The sequence below is a fragment of the Chiroxiphia lanceolata genome, chromosome Z (assembly GCF_009829145.1).
Source record: "Chiroxiphia lanceolata isolate bChiLan1 chromosome Z, bChiLan1.pri, whole genome shotgun sequence".
Taxonomy (NCBI): domain Eukaryota; kingdom Metazoa; phylum Chordata; class Aves; order Passeriformes; family Pipridae; genus Chiroxiphia; species Chiroxiphia lanceolata.
In genome coordinates this window covers 11718670-11745498 of record NC_045671.1, presented here as the reverse complement: position 1 = coordinate 11745498, position 26829 = coordinate 11718670, and the positions used below count along the sequence as shown (strand labels likewise).

General features: G+C 38.0%; 1 protein-coding gene across 1 annotated transcript in view; it reads right to left on the bottom strand.

Annotated features, from left to right (window-relative positions):
• The window catches only part of SLC1A3 (solute carrier family 1 member 3), a 66491-nt gene that overhangs the window by 19268 nt on the left and 20394 nt on the right, over positions 1-26829 (bottom strand). The window contains exon 4 of the mRNA XM_032676058.1: positions 333-537. Within this exon, the coding sequence (XP_032531949.1) occupies positions 333-537 (205 nt within the window). The remainder of the gene's footprint in view (positions 1-332; positions 538-26829) is intronic.

Sequence of the window (26829 nt, the reverse complement as noted above, 5' to 3'; positions counted from 1 at the left end):
GTGCTACGGAAGGAGGAAAAAAGACCCATGCATATAGTAGAACAGAAGTCTTTCTTTTGTGTGTGAAAGAAAGAATATTTCTTTGAAAATTAAAAGCAGCTTCTTCCCCTGCAACAGTTTGATTTGGAATTAAATCTATTTTGTGGCATTGTAGAGTTGTCATGGGTTAAAAAAGGAGATATTAAAAATAGAGATATTGGTATCACACAGCTGAAAGAAATTTGGTAACTTTATGCAGTCACTATCTAAAATGCTCTACTTTTGTTCTCTGTGAATCTAAATATTACTGTCATTGCTATTGGTACAGAAAATGTGCAATATCATAGGCATACCTGATTAAATCAAGAAAGGCATCTGCTGCTGTCACTTGCACAATTTTGCCTTCTCTGTGCATGTTTTCTTTCGTACCTTTCCCAGGGTGGATGATGACCACAATGATTATACCAATCAGTACAGCAATGATCGTAGTGCTCATGTAGTAGACTACTGCTCGGACTCCCATCTTCCCTGATGCTTTACTATCCAGGGCAGCAATTCCTAGTAAATTTAAGCACAATGAGATTCACCGGACACAGCTGTGAGCAAAGAGCACAAATTAAGCACAATGAAAACTGTTTTGTGGGAAGAGGTTTGATGACCAGTACATTTAAAGCTACCCATGGCAAGCTGTCTCTCTCTATTGCAGCTCATACAACTACTGTCTTCCAATTCCACCCCTAATGCCTGTTGTTACATAATTTTTTATTACAAGAGTTACAGCTTTCTGTTCTCTTTCTCTTTCCATCAGATGCATTCTTCTTCTTAAAATGCCCCATTGCTCCTTCTCATTAAAATTTCCAGTAGTCAGTTACTTCCCCATACGTCATTTGGAGGGATGTGCCATCTGTCTCAAAGCAGTTCTGATACTTCTTGTTGGAATCAAGCTTTCAAAGTGAAGAATGAAAAAAGAGGTCCGAAATGGATCTCTTGGCTTTATTATCTCCTACTCTGTGGAACTGCCTAACCCATACTTCCATGGACTGCCCATACATATACGTAGATGCCATCCTTGAACATATAAAATACAGTGAAAGCTGCCACCTTCTGCTCTGGGTGTCTGTCTCAGAGGAGAAAGCATTTAAAATATATCAACAGGACTGCAGGAATATAAATAATACAGAAATATAAAACTAGAATCATGACCTGGCAAAACTAAATGTTTTCTCAAACAATTGTGGATATATCATACCGTCTGTCTTCTAAAGGAGGAAACACACGTTACTGGAGTAACAGTGAAAGCACTCTAGTCACTCATGTAACTTAGACCAAGACTGTGTTCCAGGCTCTGATTGAATCTTCAAAGTATAAAACCAATCACGTGCTTCATACTTACCCTTTCATTTCAGCTAGTGTTTGCCTGCCCTATTGGCAGAAACCATGAGAGTCAGTAAGATCTGTACCCTCAAAAGGAATTGCGAAGGGAGGTCACTTGGGTTCACACCCCAAATTGCCTGGTTTATGTGTGCCATTGCAGTGGAAGAACAAAGCGTTACTGGTACAGTAAGAAACTGAAAATGGGCATCCAACATTTGAATCACTTGATCCTTCATTTCTCTGTTCAGCTTTTCCATCCGTAAAACCGGATAATAATGTTCATGGTAAGTTAATGTTTCTGTTTTGAAATTCTGTGAGGAAAATGGTAAATACTAGCAAGTAATTACTAGTTTTCTTATCTTTACAAACAGGAAGTAAGTCCTGTAGCCCTCTTGTTGGTGGATGGAAGATCAGGGTGTTTTTTAGAATCCTCAAAATAATGTAAATATAAAATAGTGCAAATATTATTAAGCAATGCAAAAAATAAAATTACTAATTTTTTGAGAACTTCAGATCTGCTACTGAATTGCACAATATTTACCTCAGACATCATTTGTTACAGATTTTTTTTAAAAGAGTCAAAATTAAAATGAAATGTAATTTGCAAAATGAAAAAATATTGCTTGCATACTAGTCCAGTCAATTTCATCTTCATTTATTGTAATTGCTTTTTTTTTGTGTTCTTATTTACTTTTTCTAAAGTAGCAACATTGGCCTACGTATTTTTTCATTTTAGCTCAGACCAGTTTCAAACTTGTTTTAAACGTCCTGAGCATGGAAGGTTAACGTATACAGTTTAGAAGGAATGTCTGGAAACACACAGATGTTGAATCAGTCAGTTCCCAGTATTCTGCCCTTGACAGGTAATCGATTAAGGACCAGAGGCTGAGCACTGTCAGTCTTAGAGGATTCACAAGCACACTGAGCCTTATCTTTTTTCTTTTTTACTCCACACTTGATACTAGGTTGAGTCTCCTATACCCCAAAAATCCTTAGGGGTCAGTGTGGGGCATATCTTGCCAATAAAGATTGCTGTGTTGAAGGATTAGAGCTTGTGATCCTCTTTCTGCCTTGGACTGATTCTGGGTCAGAGTGGTGAACCACGTGCAAGCGGTGTGTCATGGGGGCAAGAGTCATGCTCTGGTCTTTGTAAGCTGCTTTCCAGCCTGGTTTCCTGTTGTGGACTCTGGCTGTGACTACATGGCTTCTTATTTTAGGTTGCTCAGTCTCACTCCTGCTCTTGCTATCATAGAAATTATTTCTCAACTTGAACATAAGGAACAGCAATTCCTCTCCTCTTGAGCTCTTACTGCTCATGGTATGTATAGCAGAGAGCATTCAAAGCAGAGGGACAACAGGTCTAAGTATGAACAAAAGGTGTATGAGAAGGAAGCAAATGCCCACCTCTGAGAGCCCTTACTGGGGGGCTGCTGGGCAGCCTTCCCTCCCACTGTAGTTAATGGGAACTCAGGGAACTGCAAAAGGCTCCAGCATATAAAAAAAAAAAGGAAAAAAAAAAGAAAAATAATTATCTAAAAAATGTTTTTAAATTTGTTTTTAAAACACAAGAAAATGAAATGGGTTGTTTTCTTTGCATTTTAAGATGTTGACAAGATTCTTTAGAACTGAATAGGACTCTGGAAGGGTCCCCAAAGCTTTCATGTGTCACAGAGCATTGTATCCTCAGTGTGTCTTTTCACAGTCAGCCAGCAAAACTCCCATTGTCCCGCGGGAGATGTATGTGCCCCTTTCATCCCGCTCGCTCGCTGCCCTCTCCTCCACACGCTGCTGGCTCCAGCACCTCTGCCTTCTCTCTTCCTCTCCCCTCCCCTTCCCCAGGGGGCCTGGGAAACTTTGCTGTGCCACTGGTCCCCACGCACAGGGATGCCTTGAAGTTGTCAAGGTGATCTGGAGCAGAGCCCCTGTAATTTCTCCCAGCGTGTGCGCTCACACAACATGAATGGGAATGATTTTTTAAGTGTGGATGGGGAGGGGGGGAGGCAGGGAGGAAGGAAGGGAAGAAAAGAAAGAAGGGGGCAGGCATAAGTCTGTAAAACTGCAAACAAACGGAAACCCTTATCCCTGTCCTCTCCCTTCATCTACTCTTTCCCGCTCTTGAGAGGTAACACTGTGGATGAAATAAAGACATGACAAGGAGTTTTCCAGCGTGTCAGGGCACAAAGCAAAGCACTACTTTGTTCTCTAACAAAGACGTTAGAGAAGAAATGAAAATACTTTAGGATGTAGAAAAGGCAAGGAGAAAATAAGTATGTAATTTTAAAAGAAGGAGAAAGAGAGAGAAAGGATGCAGGGAAAAGGAGAAAAAAAATCTAGTTAAGGTAATGTTAAAAATTCTGAATTGTTAATCTGGTAGTTCTGATTGCTCACGAGACTTGATCACAGTTCTGCAAATTAGCATGAATTAATTATTCTATGAACCTTCATGAATAGCAATTATGACTAGTTTTACCAATCCAGAATTGCTGCTATTGTTTTTAACTTTCCTTACTTTGGATGCATGATGCATGTCACCTATGTGTGATCTTGGATTATACTAGACCACACTAACGCAAAGGGATGGTACTGTACTCCTCAGAAAGATCAAAGGTAAAATATACTTAGCATGTTTTCTTTAGAAAAAAATTAAGCCAATAACATCTTTGAATTGGCTTGCTCAAGAATAAATTCAAAGGAGTTGTTTTAAAAGCTGAAATGCAGAACCTACCCTAAAAGTCCTGTAACTTCACAATACTTTCTCCCACTGATCAGCTCAACTACATCAACTGATTTTTTGCAGAACAGTCCAACCTCCTCAAGCCAGGAGCTATTTTAGTCTGAGATTTGAGTTTATTCACGTGCTTACTTTTGCTGCTGCAGTACTTAAGAGTTTCTGAGTGTGTTATTTTCTAAAAAAAAAAAAAAAAACAACCAGGAGTATACATATTTACACAATTAGATCTAACGTGCTTATTTACCACAACAGTAACTGGTCAGCAGCTGGTATGACTGAGGCTCTATTTCTGTGTGTAAACTCCTATTCAGCAAAGCATTCTTGGGCTTATATTTGGCCAAAACATCAATCACTAACTAACATAGTTTGACAGATGAGAGCCCATAACTAGCAGTTTTTAGATAGGATCCAAAGTAAATAGTATCCCACTGAAGAACTCGGAAAGTAGCAAGATTCATTTTCTTTTGCTTGTCCTAGAAAAACAGTCACTACTTAGGATTGATCCTAGTACCTTCCATGATTTTTTTATTTCTCGGAGCAAACAAGACTGTCACTGGGGGAGAGGGGGTGGATATCTTACATATGTGTAAGATATGCACGTGTACAATTTCAGATTGAAAACAGTTGAAATGCTCAGCCACCATTTTTCATATTTCAAGTCCCTGTTTCTGAAATATTTTTGCTGCCCTTTAAAAACTTTTAGAAAAACTAAGTAGCTGATGTGTTTTTTGCCTTCCTGCACTAAAATTCTTGTGTTTGTAACAGAATCTAACATTTTGCCCACAATGTTTTTAACTTTTGGTTTCCTTAAAATTACTTTTGATGCAATGAATGATGAAAATTTTAAATACAGACTAGTTCAGGGGGAAGGGGAAAGAGAAATGCTGATTTCTTCTCCCTAGTATCCAGTCACAGGGCAAGTAGAAACAGAGGAGGAGGTCCAGTCTGCATCTTTAGAAACATTTCTTTCCAGACAGGGTGGTTGCCCACCTTCTCTAAAACAGGATTCCTGGAGAGGTGGCTGATGACCCCAGCCTGTCAGTGTTTAAGAGGCCAATGCCCTTAGTAACTTTAATTTTTGATCAGCCCTGAATTGATCAGGCAGTTGGATTGGATGGTCTTTGTAGGCACCTTCCCCCTGAACTATTCTGTATTTAAAATTCCTCAGGAAGCTACAGAGAGCAATGAGGTCACCCCTCAGTCTCCTTCTCCTTTGGACAAGCCCAAAGTCCCCCCTTACTCCTCACAGGACAGTAGTAATCCTGCTCAGTAGAAAAGGGACTGTGGGTTCAGAACCCTGGTGCAGGCACTTGGCTGAGGAGTCACTGCTGCAAGGGTTCCATCTGTGGGCACAGGACTGAACACCTCTAAGTCAGAATTCTGCCAACATGTGGCATTACGCTGATGAAAATGCATACAATAATGAACAGTTCTGAATGTGTCCATTCTTGCCTAGTCATACATATTGACTTCCAGAAATAAAACAGAGAGGATTTCTATGATGACGAATTCTTTTCTTATTCAGCTTATTAGAAATGAATTGGTGGCACTTCCTTGCTAATGTAGATTTTTATATAAATTCCCTTTAGATGTTTTGTACTAAGTCTTTAAAAACAAAACATTATGAACAGAGCATCTTTTTATTCCTAATTATTTCCCTGTTTACTTTTTACGGTCTCTTCATTAGGAAATTGCAGTTGCTTGTTAAGGACTCCTATGGTGGAACAGCAATAATGGCAACTGTTGACTCAGGAGTGTTGCCCTAATTTTGTTTCTTTAAGGTTGTCTTTCACTCTCCTAATGAACCAGTCTCAAATGGGCTACTCCCACCCCGTACACCCGCTAAGCACTGTGTGATGAGTAAACTCTCAGTGTGAGACCGTGAGAACAATCCCTTTTGTGTATGTTGATGAGGATTTGTGGAAATGAATAACACTGTGCAAGGTCACGGTAAAATATGCTGACAGAAAATTTGTAAGGAAAAGCAATAGTTAGGTAAAGACAGTGGAAGTTATTGCCTAAGATTAATTAGCATGATTAAGCTCTAAAGCTTTATTCTCAGAGCAGCTGAGCATGTCCTGTGTGGTGCTTAGCAATCCCAGAAAACAAAAGTTAAATTTAAGCTTTGACAATTGTACCCTTCACAATATCACGTACAAATTTAATCCAAACTCTAGACCACTATTTTTAATAGCACTAGAAGTAGTAAAATTACAAAGAAAAAAACATAATTACATTTTCAAAGGACTATATAAATTGGTGAAGTTAATTAATATTAAATCAATACAGCTAATGACTTCCTGAAGCCACACAAAATACATGTCTGAAATACAGCTCTGTATGCCTTTTTACATGAACTGATGGGGTAAGCTGCTCCCAAATCTCAGTGTAACTTATCTTTATATGAATAGGAATATTTAGATAATTTTTTTTTTCTGGTTCAAATCTCTCACAGGAAAATTAGCAGTTGTATTTGATCCAAAATTACATGACCGTGAATAAGCCAAGCTGACTAATGAAACCCATGGCTGGGATATAGTAATGCAATTCAAAGAGCCAATTAAATGGCTGAGAATGGCTCCTAAATGACTAGTCTTGCCCCCACAGCTTAATAGTCCTGCCCATCCTTGCTACAAAAAAACTATTAACTTTGGGTTTTGTAGGGTTAATTCTTCTGTTTCTCATTTTCAATCATTTCAGAATTCTGTCACGTGAACCCAGAACTTTTACAGGGGAAGCAGAAGGAAATAGTGTCTGGAGCAGAAAACAATTTTGGCATTAGTCTGTCATTACTTAAAGTTGGCTGTATTGGTTAAGTCCATCCTCTGCTCTTTGTCAGGAGCACTGCTAAAGCAAGTAAGCATTCTTTAATTCCTCCTGCTTATCTTTAAGCTGCCTTTGTTCTCAAATGGTAGCTGAGCAAACACCATCCAGCATCTGATGACAAGAATCTGGTGATGCAAACTGACAATTGTACTCTTTCCGTTGGTCCCATACTTCCTGATGCAAACACACCAGCAAATAAATGTAATGTGTGCTAGCTTCAAATTTATTTCCTCTATCTGTTTTTAGCTCTTGTTAAGGGAAAACATGCTGTAAATGACTCTGTTACTTCATCTTTCATCCTGTTGCACCTGCTCTTTTAGCCACACTTTATTGTCAGGAGAATGTTCACAAAATCGTGGTAAGATAATGTCCGAACATCACTGACGGGTAAAAACTGAAGAAGCCCAAATAATCTCTAGTGGCTTTACAGTGATTTTTACCTTTCGGTTAGCCATGAATAATGGAAGACCATTTTGTTGTTATTCATCACTGATACTGCTCTTTCAGTGGAATAACTTCACTTCATGAAACTGTTTGGCTTCAATGCATCAAGATTAATTGCTATGTTATAAAAAATATGGTAGTAATCCACGCTGGAAAGTATTTCCTGGGCCATCAAATCTAGCATTCTAATATTGCAGGCAAATATATTCCACAGAATTGGTTAAAAATTTACTGAGCTTGAGTTTCAAACCAGCAACTATTTTTACCCTACTTCCCTGTTAGGGTATTCCACAGCCTTGCTCTCTTCTTACTTGGCTTATTTTGGTGCACAAACCATTTGATTGGTCAACCACCCCAGCTCTGGATGGAGATCAGGGACAAGGGTATCTCTCAGAGACCATCAGTGTTTAATATCTTCATTAACAACGTGGACAGTGGGATTGAGTGCACCCTCAGCAAATTTGCAGATGACACCAAGATGAGTGGTGTGTTTGACACACCTGAAGGACAGGATGCCATCCAGAGGGACCTGGACAAGTTCAAGGATTGGGCCCATGGGAACCTCACGAGATTCAACAAAACCAAGTGCAAGGTGATGCACCTGGGTCGGCGCAACCCCCAGTATCAGTCCAGGGTGGGGAATGAACAGACCGAGAGCAGCCCTGCTGAGAAGGAATTAAAGAGTGCTGGTGGGTGAGAGGCTGGACAAGTGCAAGTAAAAGAGGCATGACCAGCACACTGAGAGAGATGATTTTCCCCTTCTACTCTGCCCTCATGACACCCCACCTGGAGCACTGCATCCAGCTCTGAGGTCCTCAGCACAAGAAAGATGTGGACTTGTCACAGCACATCCAGACAAGGCCACAAAGATATCAGGGGATGGAGCACCTCCTCTATGAGGACAAGCTAAGACAGTTGGGGTTCTTCAGACTGAAGAAGAGAAGGCTCTGGAGAGACCTTATAGCACCTTCCAGTGTTTAAAGGAGGCCTGTAAGAAAGATAGGGACAGACTTTACTTTAGTAGAGTCTGCTGATTTAGGACAAGGGGTTGTGGTTTTAAAGTAAAAGAGGGTGGATTGAGACTGAATACGAAGAGGAACTTTTTTACAGTGAGGGAGTTGAAACATTGGAACATGTTGGCCAGAGAGGTAGAGGCTGCCCCTCCCTGAAAATATTCAAGGTCAGGCTGAAGGGGGCTCTGAGCAACCTGATCTAGCTGAAGATGTCCCAGCTGACTGCAGGAGGTTGGAAAAGATGACCTTTAAAAGTCCCTTCCAACCCAAACCATTCTATGATTCTTCCCTTAAAATTCTTCTGTCGCTGTGAGTCAGTGAGGGCAGTGAAGAATGTGATAAACCTCCCCAGACTTGAAAGCGCAAAGCTAAAACATTTATAGAAAACAAAGTATAACATTTTCTGGTAAAATAAGTAAATATTGTACACTTGGATGGTGCATCTACTGAATGTTAGTGATGTTTATGTTACTACATGAAAACTCCTGCATGATTACGCTCTACGGTTCCGAGAAGTATAGTTAACTTGCTGTTCAGGTTTGCAATATAACAGGATACATTTGAAGAAACAGCAGGAAAGTACATTTCCTGAAACTCACATCTGCCTGAGAAGGACCCTGCTGTGGGGCTGTTGAGATACTCATTTAACTCTTCACATTATTCCATCTTTTGCTCACAGTATTGGAATGTGACAAACAATATGCTTTTTGAAGGGAAACTAGGGAGTAATTTATCTTCTTTATGTGTGCTAAGCAGAGCAGGAGGGAGAGGAAAGCAGGGATTCACAGCAAGCCATGGAGCAATGATTAGTAACAGCTGACAGTCTCAAACCAAGACTCTCTTTCTTTGGTTACCTCATTGTAATAACAGAGTACAAAGAACCGACTGTCTTCAAGCCAAGAATCAGAGACCTAGGAACACAGAAAATAGCAGCTCACAATTTTTTTTGGTAACAAAACACTGCTGCTACCTGCATAGGGCAATTCTAAAAGGACATCTTTTTATGTCCAGACACTTTGACTAAGCTTTCCTGGAAATGGGATTCTTCTGTTGGGCATAAAGCTGATTAGTTTCTGTATAAGGAGTGAAAAAATAAGTACTTTTGCTTATGAAAAAGCATAATGTAACATTGTAAATTATTTCAGTTTAATTAGGAAAAAAATTTGGTAGCTGATAAGCCAAAGCACATCAAATTAGTTTAAATACTAAAGGATATATTACAAGACTGAAATAAATATCATAGTAGTTATAAGACTTCGATACTATTCCCTGAGGATGAAAATATTAATTTTTACTTATTCTGAACATATTGCCAAAAATATCTACTTTAAACATGAAATGTACTGCATCCTATCAATATACAAGGGCTAGAGATACCTTTGCTTTCTGGATGGTGCTAAGGACATTATTCAGTGCTCCATTAAAAATTTCTTAAAATACATGTGGAAGCTTTTAATCTGCTAAAATGCTGGTCTAAGTTTTGGCAAACTGTGCCTGGAGTTTTTCACAGGCTTGTTTTTGTATGTGCAGCACTTATTAAACAACATTCCACAAATGTACAGTGCTTCTGTTATCTTACTGGCTTTATACCATGTGACAAACATGTAAGCTATTTACTGTGCCAAATCACTCCTTAGGTACTCTTTAGTTGCTACTGAAAAAATAATGTTACATCCTTGAGAATACAGATGTAAGACTGGAGGTATTCATAAGGGAACAGTAGCTAGTAATGCAGTCTAATGTAAAACATAATTTGCTTTTTATCTTGGATATGTAACACATGCCTGAAGAGACACTTCTACTGAATTGCTAGAAAAATAGATACAATTCCTGTCAGAGAGGTGCAAGATTTAAATAATGGAAAATTAAGGTTTCCCCTCTAAAAAAAGACAGAGAAAGATATCTGTGAGTGTGCAAAAAAAAAAAAAAGGGATTTGGGATACGGGACTGTACTGGTTGGTAACTTGTCACAGCTCTATGCTGGAAGAATCACTTTCTCACCAAAATGTGATTCACTATAATTGGCAAGCCTGTTTCTTGGCTTCTTCACTACGACTTCCCATAATAGACTTTATTGCGGTGATAGTGTCTTATTTGGAAGTTTGTCCACTAGGATCTGATGGTAGTTAATTTTATAGAGTTCATGCAGCAGCCACCATTTGGAAAGAAGCTTTGCCCAGTTGGATGTGATTCAACACAAGATTTGAACTAATGGTTGAGTGTGACTAATGTATCTGATAACAACCTGGCCTTTGGACTTCTGTTTGGAATTTTAATTTTAGCACAATTTTTAAAACCTTGAGATCATTCTTCTTTGCTAATTCAGGAATATTAAGGTAATTTAGAAAAGAATGATGTCATATTGCCTTTAGATATGTTCAATGGGACTTGATTTTTTTGAGTAATCTGAAGTTACACTAATAACTGCCCATCCACTAAAGAATCCTGCATGGGTTTTGTTGTTGCAGTTGCATCAGGTTTGCTAACAATCAAAATATCTCTGCTTTGTGTTTTGTTGGTTTGGGGGGTTTTTTTCCAGAAATCTTGTCACAACAGTGTTGTCTTGAGACAACACTGGTTTGTGCATGTGTTCATCTTAGAAGTGCTCAGTGTTCATTTTGCTTTCAAGCTAGCAGTTCATTCATCTGTTGCTGTTTTATCCATTGATCTTTCAGAGAATTTATCTGAGTTGCTCACAGATCTAGTGCTTTCCTTTTTATCTGTGTTGCACATGTGTGTTTATATGTTCTTGTAATCCTTTTAGTTTATTACATTCCTTCCTATGTGCCATGTGTTTTTTCAGTTGGTAGTGTTTTGCAACAGTGTGTGTGCCTCCATGGGATGTTCTTGATGGACTCACACACTGTTCGGTGACTTCTGTTCTCTCACACTTCAAGTATAATTCTAGCTTCCACCAAGTTGAGGTGCTATCTGCATTCACATGAAGCAATATAAATCACTTTCAATGGAGCTCCACGGTGCTGTTGCTATCCTGCTCCCCATAGTGATATAAAATTAGCTCAGTTATTCACCACAACAGAGTGAAGTCAGCAGTGTTGATATAACATCTTCTCAGTTTGGGGAGGTTTATCCTGAAAGACATTATGCCCAAGACTGTACTGACTTTTGTGCACTAATATAGTGGAGTCTCAGTCCCTCTGACAGTTCAGGCACAAATAAGATATATCACTACATTATATCTATTCATGTCAAAAGGAAATGCACAGAGCTCTTTCATGTCTCTAAGTCATTATTTATACTAAAAACTGCAGAACAGTAACTAGTTTGACCATATAGAGTACTTCTGAATTCTCATTTTTAAAGAATCACACGAACTTGGATTTGATAAGAGAAATTCTGCACATAAAGCTTTATGTGGCAGCAAAAGTGAGTCTTGTATTGATAAAGAATCTAGAAACAATCTGAGTCTTCATTTATCTCATATAGTCAAGTCTGTTTAAAGAGTATGGGACCCAACGAACACATAATTCAAAAAAAAAAATTGTGTAAGCATTTATAAATTTATGAACTAGTAGGATTTACAAAACAACACTTACAATCCATAAGTTAATATCTTGATAATAAATTAATAACATGAGAGCATTTTTCCTTCTTTTTTATAGGAGTAAATCAGAACTTAATTACACCCTAAATCCCCCAAGAACTTAATGGGTAACAATCAAATGAAGTTTAGGGAAAAAAATACTTTCTATTTGTGAATTTAAGGTCCCCTGGTAATATGCCATATGAATACTAAGGAGTCATTACTTTAGCTGCAATTAGTCTATTATGGTTTCAATTGTCGTTATAATTTGGTGGGGTTTTTTCACAATTCAGTAATGATGTTAAGGTTCTTCTGAGAACTCATTAAGAAAGTATGGAACTGGAGTTTCATGTGAACAGGCTTTTGTTTTCCTTCTCTTCTCTCTTTTGTTTCAGTGACCTCTTGAACTTCGGGTCAGCCTTGCAACATCAAAGCCGCACATTTTTTTCTTTGTATTTCTTCACCTTAACAGACTTTTAGGAGGCAGTGGAAAGAAGTTAAGATTTTCTCTGGAATGCCTGACAGTAGCAATCAGTGCTTTTTAATAATATTATTAAGCTCTTTTTCAGGATGTTACAGTGCTAAGTACAGTTGAAATAGGAGTTCTGGCTTCCACAATTCAAATGCTATACTGTTGTCATCTGGGCATCATCTGCTTGCAGGCAGGATGCAGAATATGAATTTCTATGAGAGGTCTCAGGTACCAAAGAAAATACCAACTGATTTTAAACTAAATGGGTGTAAGAGAAGAGGGGGCTTTTAGGTCACTGTTATTACTGGACTGTGATGTTCTGCAGAACAGAAAAGTAGCATATTTACTTTTTAACAAACTATTAATCATCCTATCTTGAATTTGAAAGACTTATTTTCTTAATGGATGTGGGTCCTTTGCACAGGTTCATTAACCAGGAGACAGATGTTAGCCAGGCTTAGTAAGCACATGTTCTCTAACTCTGTTTTCAGAGTTTGGGGAGTTAAGACCTACTGAAATTGTAAATACTGCACAAAGCTGATTTTCAAAGCAAGAATGTATTCACTAATGAAATAGCCATTCATTAGGTGAACTCTTGACCAAATCCTACTTTCTCTCTAGCTCTGAAAAGAAACTATATTCACTGGAGAAGCTCTGATATTATCTAAGTATTCAGAAATAAGTTAGAAGTGGGCGGTGAAATATCAGAATAAAGTAAGTATTTAGCTTTGCATGTAAGTAAAGAGAAAATAAGAGAGCTGTTTATGGAGGAAAGAATCAGAATCATTATGTTAACTGTGGTGCAAATAATGTACTTCTAGTACTATGTTGAACTTTTTCTAATCAACCACCAATAAGGAGCTAGTGGTATAATTGTGGAGGAAAAGATGCAATTATCTGAATAAAACGTTAATCCTGTTTAAGAATATAATTATAACAAAGTCTGATTCTGAGAATGTGATGAACTGAAGCATCTAAATAAATGTTTGTGTTAAAGTCCAAAAAACTTTTCAAAACTTGTCATACACTTAAAGCCCTTCAAGCTCTTCAGTTAAGTACAGAAGATGAATATTGTTGAAAGATTAATACTAGATCTGATACATCAGAAACTGCAACTAATGCTCTCCAAATACTGGAATAGCATAAACCCCAACATTTTTTCAAACAAGTGCTCTTTGTTGTGCGACTTGAGTTTTCAGAATGTAGTCAGGATCTATTTGTGAGCTTTTTTCACAATCAGGGGGCCAGGAATTTAGTTTGCTTTGATACTGGACTTCAAGATATGGCAGATCATTAAGAACAACAATAAGATCTGAAAGCTTCTGCTGGCATGGAAGTTGAGGTTTGAGTTTTCTTTATTTTCATGTTTCTTCTTCAGTATTAGAATTGAATTAGAATTGCTATTCATTTGTGTGAAACTGTGAAGTAATTTACCTTTTCCTTCCTTGATAGTACTTTTTTTTTTCCTCCCAAGACCCTTTGTATCCTAGTAGTTTTTATTTGTCTTTGCAGATCATCATTAGTATATCTGTTTTTGACAGACTCCTACAGAGGAAAAGATACTACTGACAGAAGGAATACACAGAACTTCTGTGTCTGGTGAGCCCAGGAACGAAAATTTAAGAGCTTTCCAACCCAGATGCTTTCCTTGCTAGTTTGCTACATATATCTGTGCTCACAGTAGCAGGAACTGAAGGTTTGGGGTGCACTAAACTGCTTTTTTTATTTGCTAAGTGTACAAACCTCTGAGGAATCTGTGTTTCTACTGATTGGACATGTCCCTCCTTCATAGAGAAATGCCATGCTTTACACTTATCCAAGATCAAAAATGGTACCTTACTGAGATACACAGATGAGCTTTTAGGTAAAGAGAATTAGCTTTGTTGTAGTGTCTATTCAGCCAAACCTGGGAAGATCAGTTTCTAGAAAGAATCAAAGGAAAAAAGCCTTGTGAAAGGGAAAAATGGGCCATCAGGGAGGTCCAAGCAAAACATCTGATGCAGTGCACAGAAGTGGCAGAGCATGCCTAGACTTAGCCCAAACTGATGCTTTCTAGAATAAGTCATCACTACAAACCCCCAGTCATTTCTAGGACTGGTGTTATGTCACAAGAGTTCTGCTTCAAACTTCAGCAGTGTAACAGCACCCTAGACCCATCTGTGCAAAGAAAAAGAGAGCTGACTGTGTGAGTCTGAAAAAGCACACACCAAGAGACTTTCAGAGTTCTCAACTCCACCCAGTTAAGAAAGACAGGCAACTCTGTAGGGAGATTCTCAGTTACAGTGACATTTTGGCATGTTCACCTGCCTCAGGCACTCATCTGGAGACAACGTTGCAACAAAGGAATAAGGAAAAAGCATTTTACCCTGTGCCAGCCACGTCTCTGCAAAAAGTTATCAACCGTGGAGTATGGAAAGCAATTTCTATCAATGAGGCCAGCTCTTGTATATTTGCCATAATTATCTTTTGAGAAATTCTCCACACCATCAACAACAGCGTTGTTTACATTTTGTTGAATTCATTGCTCAAGGTCTGAACTGGAGGACATAGAATATATTCAGAAACAACCTGTAAGCAAAGAAAAAATGTGCACCAACAGGGGTATCTGAATGAAAGAAGTTGTAGCAGATGCAGGAACTGCTTTGTGACTCTCTAACATTCACCATAACATATTGCTGGCCCTTAATTATATCTGTAGTCTCAACAAATAGAGATTTCTGACCTGAATGTCTCTGTTTTCTCCTTCTTATCCTCCATCACCAGTAAGAGAGCTGTGACATGTGGCTGGATACCAGGATGAACAATTAGCTGGCCAGCTTTCCTGCTTTTCCAGACTATCCAACATCTTACTGGAACCCAGACCCAAGGCTTGAGTCTTGTAGGTCTTGTGGTGTGCACAGTGGCCCTCCTCCTTCTCCACTGCTCAGAACTCAGGTGGGACCTCCAGCAATGCTATCAAGAGACTGGGTTTCAGTACCGCTGCCTCCAGTAATAATGACAATGATGGATCTGCCTTATAGAAGTTTATAATCCAAATACCTGTCTGAAGGACAGTATGTAGGAGATCCAGCAATTAGCTTTGAGAATTAAATGGAAATAATATGTTATAGGTCAACAACTGTCCATTAGCAAAAAATGGAAAAAAAATCAGAGTGAAAGCAAGAGTAGAGCACCTAATGATGGCATTGAAGACATCTGTTTCTGAAAGAAGACAGCCTTCTGCATGTAGTTTGATCTGCAGTCAGTCCCCCTGATCTGCTTAGCTGATGCAGTCATTCAGAAAGTACTTTGGATCTTGTCACATTTTACAGCATTGATGAAACAATGATGTCTTAGTTCTGCTGGTGTACAAGTATTCCCTGTATTGTTCCACACGTCCCCAAAATCCAGCCTCAGGAATTTTTTTCATTAGATTCTTCCAGTCTTCACAGACAGCTATTGCAAAGACAAACTGACAAGGAAGCAAATACAACAGGGTTGTGCTATATTCTCCTGTAGGAAAAGAGGTTGTGGATCACGGTGTTCAGGCTAGAGCTAAAGAGGTGACAGGAGTAGAAAAGAGAAAGCACACAAAGCCTGAATGAAATCTTTGTGTACCTAACTATGCTATGTGTTCACAAGTTTTCAGGATCGTTTTTGTCATGTTTTGATAATGGCCTAAGGGCACTGTTATCTGTCAGCCTCCCAAAGTGGGATATTTAAGAGCCTCTTATATAGTTGTGCACACTTCTTTCCCTCTTTCTTGACATATGGCTGGCCTTAGCTCCTTTATTTTTAAGTCTAATTTCATGCCAATGGAGTGAGTTTACATCTGTTGAAGGTGAGATGATTTTTAGATCCTGGAACAGTTTTCCCTTCATTTTGAACTGGTTCTTGAAGACCTACACGTGTTGGAAAGCTGAAACTGTAGACAGTGGTCATTGTCTACGAGCAAATGGTAGGTGAAATCTTAACAAGTGAAAACAGAGACTCCTTCAATCTGATATGAAATTCCATGGAGTGCAAAACCAACATAAACCTATGGGAAATTAGTTAGTTCAATGGTCAGCCAACCTGTTTCTTTGCCTTCACCTTTACCTGATAACAGATTCTTACTGAAAGACTACGAGAAACAGAAAGAGATAGAGTTAATTGCCCTTGCTTGCCCTCCCTACATCTAGGGAGCACCGACAACCAGAGTCATCCTAAATTGCTCGTTACCAGAATTTAATAGTGAATAATGACTGTATCTGTGAATTTTGTTTCATTTTGAAATTATTAACTTCTGGTTTGTGGTGCTGTACAACACAATTTAACTGTGTGCTGTGTGAAATAGTGCTTCCTTTTCTTTATCATAAATGTACTTCCCAGTTATTTCATTGGATACCCTGTATTTCCTTTATTAGGAAAAATAGTTAGGAGATACAATAATAAACAGTTATTTCACCTAAGCCTCTACTTATGTTGTATCTTTTTCAAACCAAGAGGGTGTAGTCTGTTTAATCCCTCCTTGCATTTCACTGTAACTCCATTCCACTAGTAAACCCTGTCACCCTCTCTGTACTGTTCACTGAGTCTGAGAACTCTTGCCTGTGTTCTAATGCCCATTTGAGAACTTGTGATTAAGCGTGGTACAGGTGTAGCACGTTCCCCTTTCCCAGGTGTATTACTTTGCACTTGGCACCATTCTAGTTCACCCGTCATGTTACCACAGACTCATTCATTCAGTCTACAATATCCTGAACAAAATACTTGCTCTCAGTGTCCTAATTCCCAAAATGCTGAGGCTTGGTTTTGCATTTTGGACATTTTACTGTACAAAATACAAACACAAGCCTTTTCTATTTACGATCTAATGCAGCTGAATTTGCACTTTGTAATATTTTTGAGTTTTTAATTTTCAGGTTTGCTGTTTTTCTGTAACCAACTCATATTTGTTTGTATTAAACTCAAAAAGTGTTTTGAGCTTTCTCTAAGATATTTTTAGTCCTCCTGTCCTTGACTAAAATAGAAATGTTAAGAAAGAGGTAGTGTGGTTTTACAGTGGTCCATCAGTGCTCAGGCAAGATGCTTTAACTCCTACGTGTTCTTCCAAATAGCTTTTGCTTTTTTGTTTTGACTGTGACTTGCCTCTCAGGAAGCAAAGTCTTGGTGTTATGCATTTGAACTAAAACATAAAATCAAAACCAAGTCTTTGTGGATGGGAGATTGCTCCCTATTATTAATTCAGCTGGAATTCCATACTGAATGCAAACTGAATAAAAGCATAACAACCTGTTATTCAATACTTTGTGAAACAACTAAAAAGTAATGGTCCACTAACAAAAGCTATATTTTCCAATGGAATTTCAATCAGCCTTTAATTAAGGGCTACTAGCAAAACTGAATTATTTTAGAGGAGTTTTTTAGTTTTGCTGTCTTTAATTATTGCAGATTTTGTACTTGAACACTCTTGGTGTTTGTGCATTGCTGCCTGCACAGACGTAGACTTCAAAAACCACAGTGCTGCATACTTTCTGCTTTTGCATGCTCTATATCCTCCTTAAGTTTTCTTTTTTTGTGGTATAATCAAATTTTATTTTATACAGATTTTATGCAGGAATTTAATCTCTGCTGCTATTGCATTCTAATTTTTAGTCAGATATGGGTTTATTTAGTTATTCTGTCAGACAGATTTCTGTGTATTGCCTATTGCAAAAATTGTGTCAGAAACGAGTTATAAACTAATTTTATGAACCTTTCTGTAGCTCCTTGCTTTTCGTACTTGCACAGATTAAGAGGTATAGCACTTTTTGAGGAAGGGGTTCCACGCAAGGGTGTATTTGTTGTACAGATATGTATGACATTTCATTATGATTTTCTAAAATCCATGCCTTGCACAAAGCTTTCTGATTTCCAGCTGGGTATGGTTTATTTCCTACTGGATCAACTTCTGTGCAAAAACTTGTTCAGGAAATCATAGTCAAACTGATGGCCAATACACTCTGAATCTGCACACAGTTTGTTCTGTATTTTGACAAGAAAGTCCATGTTTCTAGGTGCTGAATACTTTCTAAGCTACTTTTTTTTCCTTACTGACTTTTTTTATATGTAGCTACTTGCTATTTAAACTCAGTTTTTAAACTTTTGAAATCCTTGTCCAAAATATTTCAGAATTATATGACATCATTATGAAACTTATCTTGTCCACATTCCTTTAAAGACTGTGGAAGGGAACAGTATAAGAAGGTTCCAATTTCTCCAACTTTGAGTGCCTATCTAAATAATGACTAATAAAGACTATGTGCCAGACTTGATAGATTTTTGTTGTTATACATAAATACAAATGTTGAAAAGGTCTTTAAAGTAGTAAGTTGTGTAGTTTCATGGTTGTATATTTTTAGCTGCTATAAGCCTGAATCTTCCATAAAGATGCTCGTTTGAGATGAAATTGTTTCTTAACATGGATCAACATTTGTGGTGTTTCTTCAGTTGTTTCTCTAACTCTACAATATTCCATTTACATGATGAACTGAATCTTTACACACTTAGTAACCTGCATGCCAGTCTTGGTTTTGGAGACACACAAATCAAAGCACAAGTTTTCCTTTACTTGTGGAAAAAAGTATGTGGATGTTCAAATTAAACAGCACTGTCATCCAGTTATGTAAGTTGCATATGTAAATAGCTATATGAATGCATGAACTGGTGTGTGCATGAAATGCACAAGTGCATAAAATTTATGCTGCCATGCAATTCAGCTTTTACAATGCTGACATGGTTATAAATGTGGGTGTGGGAGAAAGAGGAAAGAGTTGCCTTAAAAAGGAGGTAAGTTACTTTTTAAATAACATTTTATGCATTAGAAGAAAGGCATAAATGAAAAAATAACACACTCCTAGGATGTCCATGGATTGGTTACTCACAGAAGGCTTACTACTACAGGAGATATCAACAGGATTCCTCTGCAGAAAGATTCACATACAAACATATAGGCAGCTCAAATGCACTGACAATCCGAAAAGTGTTTCACTCAGAGAGGATCTGCCAATTCTCTTCTTCTCCATATAACCAGAGTCAACTGAGATCAGTGTAAAACTTTTCATTGATTTGGTGGGCACTGATTATTCTGAATTCTAAAATAATTTCTCTAGGACTTGCAAAAATCAGGGAATTTTGGGAAAACCAGAAAATTTCCCAATTTTTAGAATTAGGAAAATGGATTCATTGTTCTGGTGGCCAGCTAAACTGACGAAACACTGCCTAACTGCTTCTCAGTTTTCATGTATGAACTATATGAACCGAATCAGGAATTCTGTACTTTTTTAAACTGAAACACTGAAGCGTTAAGACTGACTTTTGTTAATGCTTTAACCTTTCAGCTTAACTGTGAGTACCCAAGATGTTTCACAGGCACAGGTCTGTTCTGTCACAATGAATTAAAGGGAATTACTGCTGGGCCCCTGGGAGAATGATAATTCTGGCTCCACAGGTCTGTTCTGCCTGAATGAGAGACTTTACATCTGTTGAAATTACCACAAATACTGTGGGTGATATGCGACAGCACCTGGGACCTTGCAGTGGGTGCCACATTTTTTTCCACAATACAATTGTCAGCAAGCAGACAGGAGAGCATTGGAACTACTTCAAGGAGTTAGGATGAGCAAATTCAAAATTTTGGCCCTTTATGTTTGCTGCCATTAATTTAATGTGTTAAGAAAGGACATGACATCTGTCAAATGAAAAATGCTGATACTTTACTGGAGGATAGGTGTTTTGATATGATTTAATAACAATTGTATCCAGTTACACTTGATGGGCCATTTACTGCCTCATTCCAGTGTTGGAAAGGCAGATATAAAACATAATTTCTTAAATTTAATAACATCAAAATATTTTCTAGAATTATGTCTTTACAGAAGGCTATGTACAACTGCTATCTGGATGTGGGAGGCTGTGCCATTGTATCACAGTTCCCCATCATGCAACCTAGTTTGGGTTATCACACCACATGCTAACTTCAGGAGAACATTTTTTAGCTTCCTGGCTAACACATTCCTGGTAAAGAGTTGTAATCAGTGAAAAAATACGGTTTGCTTATGCGTATTTGATTATTGGTGATAGTATCACAGTTAGCTGCAAGCAGTCATGAGGTAACTTGGTTTCTACAGCAGCTCTCAGTGATGGCTCTATATACCATCTTGATGCAGCTACTCGAAGTCTATTGCAATCTCTGCAGCATTACCACTAAAATAGCTACCAAAATACTTTGCATCTGCTGAGCTATGGCAACTTAATCTACATATCTCCATCTTCTTTTCTGCCCCAGTAGCTAATAAAAAACTTCACCAGCCCTATGTCTAGAAAGAAAAAGGAGAGATACAAATGGAAAACATCATTTGCCTGAGGTTATACAATATGTAACAGCATTGATTTTCCACATTTTACATCCGCAAGTTGCTTTGGGCAAAATCTGGCTTTTCTGCAGTTGAATCTGTTCATATCCAGATGTTGCAATTTTCTTGACTTATGTAAGGGAGTGGCTTGGAGACTGTGTCAAGTTCAGTTGTTTCTTTGAATATTACCTTTTTTTCACTGTAGCTAATCTCAAGCAACTGCAGCTACGCTTGGCTGTTACCTGTCAACTCTGTGTGTGCTTTGTTTTATTACTTGAGTCACTTTGTATACCCTTCTTTTATCTCAATGGGGGGATAGACCATGTTCCTTATTATTTGTTTTTATCAATCACCTTTCATTGCAGTTCTCTGATAGCTGAAATCAAAAGCATCGTATCATCTGAAGTTAGTTAAGAAGCATCCACACACGGAAATTCCAGCCTTCTGCTCTTTGTCAACACTTTCTATAGTTTTTTTGTAGTGATAAATACTATGAACATTTTCAAAGTGTGGGGGCAAAACCTTGTGTCTCTGAATCTGTCCAAAAGAAAGTAATTTGTGCCTCCTGCAATAGTCAGTGTTGTAGTCTGTTATTGAAATGCTACATCAGAGGCAGGGAAGTTTCTATATCTTCCAGAATCCATTAACAACACTTATGTCATTATTTGAATTAGGGGAGCAAATATAAACAAAGATATATACAAACTACGTACTAAGATGTTTTTCTTCTTTGATGTAAACCTTCTGTACTTGTTCTTTTGAACTGTTTTTCCATACAACCTTCCTTTGTGGAAGTAGATTCACAATCTTTGTGTTTGTACAGGATCTTACACACAAAATCCTGGTTTGTGATTAAGAGTCATTTGTACCACACTAGTGTTCCTCCCATTAACAATCTGGACAAGTGTTATTGTCTCACGCACAGTGAGTGGTACTCATATTGGGATCTTTGCTTGATTCTGTAATTCCTGACCTGCTGTACCATCTTTGGTGAGCCAGAGGACCTCAATTTCACTGTTTCTACATTCCCTTTCTCCTTACCCATCTTGACTTATGTTGGTAAATAAACTATTCTCTTACTGTTGCTGCAATGTGCAGAAAAAATTAGTCTCAGGTCTTGAATTGGGTTTTTATCCCTTGTTATGTTTTACCAGACAATGATATTTGAAAGAACTGTACAGAATTTTAATCCCAGTTCACTTGCATTTAAAAGCAGTGGTACCTGTATAACTAAATTCCAAGCTTTCAAAATTTTGGGAGAGGAGAAGCAACCTCTCTATTAAACTGAACTATAACTGAGCAAAATATTTGCAAATAAGCCCTATAAAATTTCTCTGTCTTTAAGATTTGTCACAAATGTTATGCTCAAATTACGCTTCTATAAAGACTGGTTATGAATCGTTTTTGTGAAAGACATTTCAGAAATACATATTTTTGTTAAGCAAAGGTACTTCATTCTGACATCTTTATATTCAGTAAATAACTGAAACATGCAGATAAACCTTGTGGAATTTCAATTTCATTATGATCTTGCTGTATCAGCTCAAAAAAAATTAAGGTATAAAGCTCTTAATGCTCGTGCAATTTTTCTAATCCTTGTCTATTTCGTGATGAATTGTTATCATACATATATATTTATTTTATATATATCCTAGTTGTATTAACCCTGTTTCAGAGCCAACAGGAGTACCACAGACATGGTATTTGTTCTCAGACAACTGCAAGAGAAGTGTAGGGAACAGAACAAAGGTCTCTATGTAACCTCTGTTGATCTCACCAAGGTTTTCAATACCGTGAGCAGAAAAGGTCTATGGCAGATTTTGGAACGTTTAGGTTGTCCCCCCAAGTTCCTTAAAATGATCATCTCACTCCATGAGGATCAGCATGGCCAAGTCAGATATGGCAGTGCACTTTCAGAGCCCTTTCTAATAACCAATGGTGTGAAACAAGGCTGCGTTCTTGCACCAACCCTATTCACAGTCTTTTTCAGCATGATGCTCCAAAGGGCCACGGCAGACCTCAATGATCAGGACGGTATCTACATTTGATATCGTACTGATGGAAGCCTATTCAACCTAAGGCGACTGAAGGCCCACACCAAGACCTTAAACCATCTTGTCTGGGAGCTGCTTTATGCTGATGACGCTGCCCTCATTGCCCACACGGAAGCAGCTCTGCAGCGTTTAACATCCTGCTTTGCAGATGCTGCTGAGCTCTTTGGGCTGGAAGTCAGCTTAAAGAAGACAGAAGTTTTCTATCAACCTGCACCTCAGGAAGTCTTCCATCATCTCCATATCACCACTGGCAAATCAGAGCTCAAATCAGTCCAGCAGTTTGATTACCTAGGTAGCCTCATCTCGGACGGTAAGATTGACGGAGAGATAGACAACAGGTTAGCAAAGGCATATAGTGCTTTTGGAAAACTCCATAAAAGAGTTTGGCAATATAAACACCTGAAGAAAAGTACAAAGATCAGTGTTTACAGAGCCATTGTGCTGTCTACTCTTTTATATGGGTCCGAATCATGGGTCATCTACCGCCACCACCTGCATCTCCTAGAACACACAATCCTAAACATCCACTGGTCAGATTATGTGACCAATACGTCTGTTCTAGAACAAGCAGCAGTCACAAGTATTGAGGCCATGTTGCTGAGAACACAGCTGCGTTGGGCAGGACACGTCTCAACGATGAAGGACCACCACCTCCCTAAGATCTTGCTTTGTGGTGAACTTGCCACTGGCTGCCGCAAGAGAGGAGCCCTGAAGAGAAGATACAAGGACTCCCTGAAACAATATCTCAGCCTTGGCCATATTGACCACCATAACTGGTCTACTCTGGCCTCCAATCGGGAGGTCTGGAGACACACCATCTATAATGCTGCTGATGCCTTCGAGAACGCACACAGGATCACTCTTCAGAAGAAAAGACAACGCAGAAAGAATCGTGCCTTGCAGAATATATCACCTAAGGAGTCCTTCCACTGTGCCTTTTGCAACTGGAAGTGCCTGTCTTGTATTGGCCTTTTTAGCCACCAGCACGCTCGTAGCAAATGTGGGTAGAGCCCTTCCCAAATCTTCATTTGCAAAGCCTAGCCATGATATATATCTTAGGGGCAATGCATATTTTAAAATAATTGTGTCAAGCAATTTTCAGGTCAGATGCTTTATGTTGTAACAAAATGAGAGAGTATAAAATATTCTGAACTCCTATAACTGCAGCAAGTTCGAAACAGAAATGGACCAAAGTTGTCAGCTCTGTGTTTCTATAAGAATTCAGGTCAGATTTGGCTATAATATAAATCAAATGAGAATTTCATTTATTTCTTTGGTTATTTATGCTTCTTCTCATATACCATGTTTTAATTTTGCCCTTGATTTTATAAGAGAAACTGACTGGGAATGATGACTTAGGAGTTCTTTCATTTTTAAGACTGTAGACAATAAAGACTAACACATAGTATGCAGCTGAATTTATGTCTAGACCACAAGAGATAAATAATATAGATAAGCACATAATCATATTTTCCTATAGACATAAAAAGATGGTGAATGGTATGCAAATAACCTCTATTTTCTCCCAAGCAGATGTTTGTACATGCCTGGTAACATGTACGTCAGAAGATAGAATCTCATGGAGAAAACTGCATACCTGCTTGAACCACGTGCAATAATAGTAAGTCATAAGGCAAATGTGTCTAAAAACCTCTGTATGTGATTCTGCATTGTTTCTTTCATGACAGTACCAAAACATGGGATAGAGAAACATAACTGGTTTGACTTCACCACTGAAAGTTTATTTTTCCGAGGTCTGTGAATAACCATCAGAACTGTTTACCCGTGCAGCAAAAGTCTTGACTTTCTCAATTTATCTTTTATTTATGTAACAGCCCATGGCTTCTATAACTATTGCTTTGATTTTATTGTTCTAACTTCTTTGACATTCACAACACTTGCAAAGAAATATAATCATCCCCAGCCTATTTCTAATGTCTCAGAGACTCCATGTTCTGATATTGCCATACAGTTATATTCAGCACATTTTGCATAATTACAAGTGGAAACTCAGAACATTATATCTAGGAGACACTGTAATACCTGCAAACAGAAAACTATTTATTCAAATAATTGACATTTGGAAAAAGCAAGTATGTTATCAGCGTGAAGACCCTGGAGCAATCTTTTGAGGTTAGTTAAGAGGCATCCACTTCACTCTGCCAAACAAAATACAGGAAATAAGAGATCTGTTTCATGGATACGGAGTGGTCTTAGGACTGCCTTGAGAACCATACGACTTTTATCCAGTGAATTATCGTATAGTGTATAAAAAAAGAATTCAAGTGTACTTAAAATTGCACAGTAGCACACTTGTAATGGTTATCATTAATTATGATTTAGATATCCACTAATACCTGTATATTTACTTGTGTATGAGAGTTCTGCAATAAATATGTAAAAGCATCTTTAAAAAAACCCAAACTTGTATGCTAAAGGAGGTATTGTTCAGTGTAGAAAACAGCTTTTTCCACAGTTTTCAGCAAAAAACTGCGAAATATCTTTAATACCCATAAAAAAGGACATAGTCTTGCTGTATTGAATGATTTTTAAAAAGAATTAAATCTGTAACTTGTGAGTTGAGTTTTCTCAGATTGCTCCTTGTGCCACTAAAGAAGTTTAAAATGCTGTTATTCACCTTGAAAATTACTGCCTGTACTTCAAAGGGAAGCTTTAAGAATAATCCATTTAACATTGCAAGGCACTTGTATGATAACAGGACAAATCTTCCAGATAGATAAGATTTCTCTTTGCCGAATGCCTTTCTATAATAGAGGAAGTGATTGTTATGAAAAAAGAGCACAAAAAGGATAAAGGCCTCCAGAGATTTTAAAAGTTAAAAAAAATCCAACCATCGAAAAGAAGGGTATTGTTTGAATCCAGAGAATGAAATGCTTTTCAGAATAGGATTAGTTAGAAACTCATTGTTCTGATATTTCACAGAATCTCTACTGAGACCTGGTGATACAGTCAATGAACTTGTTTTATCAAAAAGCCAGCTCCTTGTGATACTTGTGACTCTCTAAGGTGGATTTTCTGATCTTCACTTGAACCAAGTGTTTCTGCTTAGAACATTGAAAATGTATTCAAATCCTTGTATAGGATGATCTACCTAATTTCCTGTTTTACCTTGAGCTCATTCAGAGAACCAATATGAATGCAGATTAGGAGGACCTGAGAACTGGTCAGATAAATTCTCCTGCAATAACTCATCCTGCAAAACAGAGCAGCAGTGCCAGTCTCAGCTAACACTGGAAAAGGGTAAAAGGTAAATCCTTTTCAGCTTTTAATGGTTCTTCTATCAATGTCCCACCAACCTGGGGAGTTCTACATGTGAAAGGGACAAGAAGATAGGAAGAAGATATGACGTAACAGAATAAGACACTGGTGGGGAATAAAACCTACCACCATTTCCCCTACAAAATATATAAATTTCTCCCTAGTTTTAGTATTCATTTAATTTTCAGTATCCATATAATATGTGTGTGTAGAAACAAGTTTCACTTTCTCCTTGCAATATGAGAAGGCAAATGATTTTGTAACTGTGAAATTGTGGTTTCTGTGAGGATGCGAGTCTGTGCTCATTTGTGTTTGTAAGAGGAGATCTTAATATTAATACATTTGAAAATCAATGAAATAGAGAACTTATAGTCTCTGGATCCTTTGACAATCAAGGTAGTGTATTAGGTATTTTAGAGCCTAGGACTGCACAGTGGGTGGTTTTGATTAAGTTCTCCAAGATGTACCACTATTTGTTGATAGCATGAAGTCTACGCTTTCTTTTCTCTGAATAATTGGTACAATAAATACATCACAGGTACATCCTGAACATTATTAACAAATTTGAGAGGTCCTTCATGAAACTTAAGAGCAATGTCAAGGCACACATCATCATAAGAAATTAGATATTATATCACTAGGTAAAGGAACAACTTGGAAAGGAGCTTTCAAAGCTTAATACAGTTGCTGACCAGAAGACAAGAAACAGAACTGATGGAATGAAGTTTCTTACAAACTATCCAGTCTATTCCATCTATC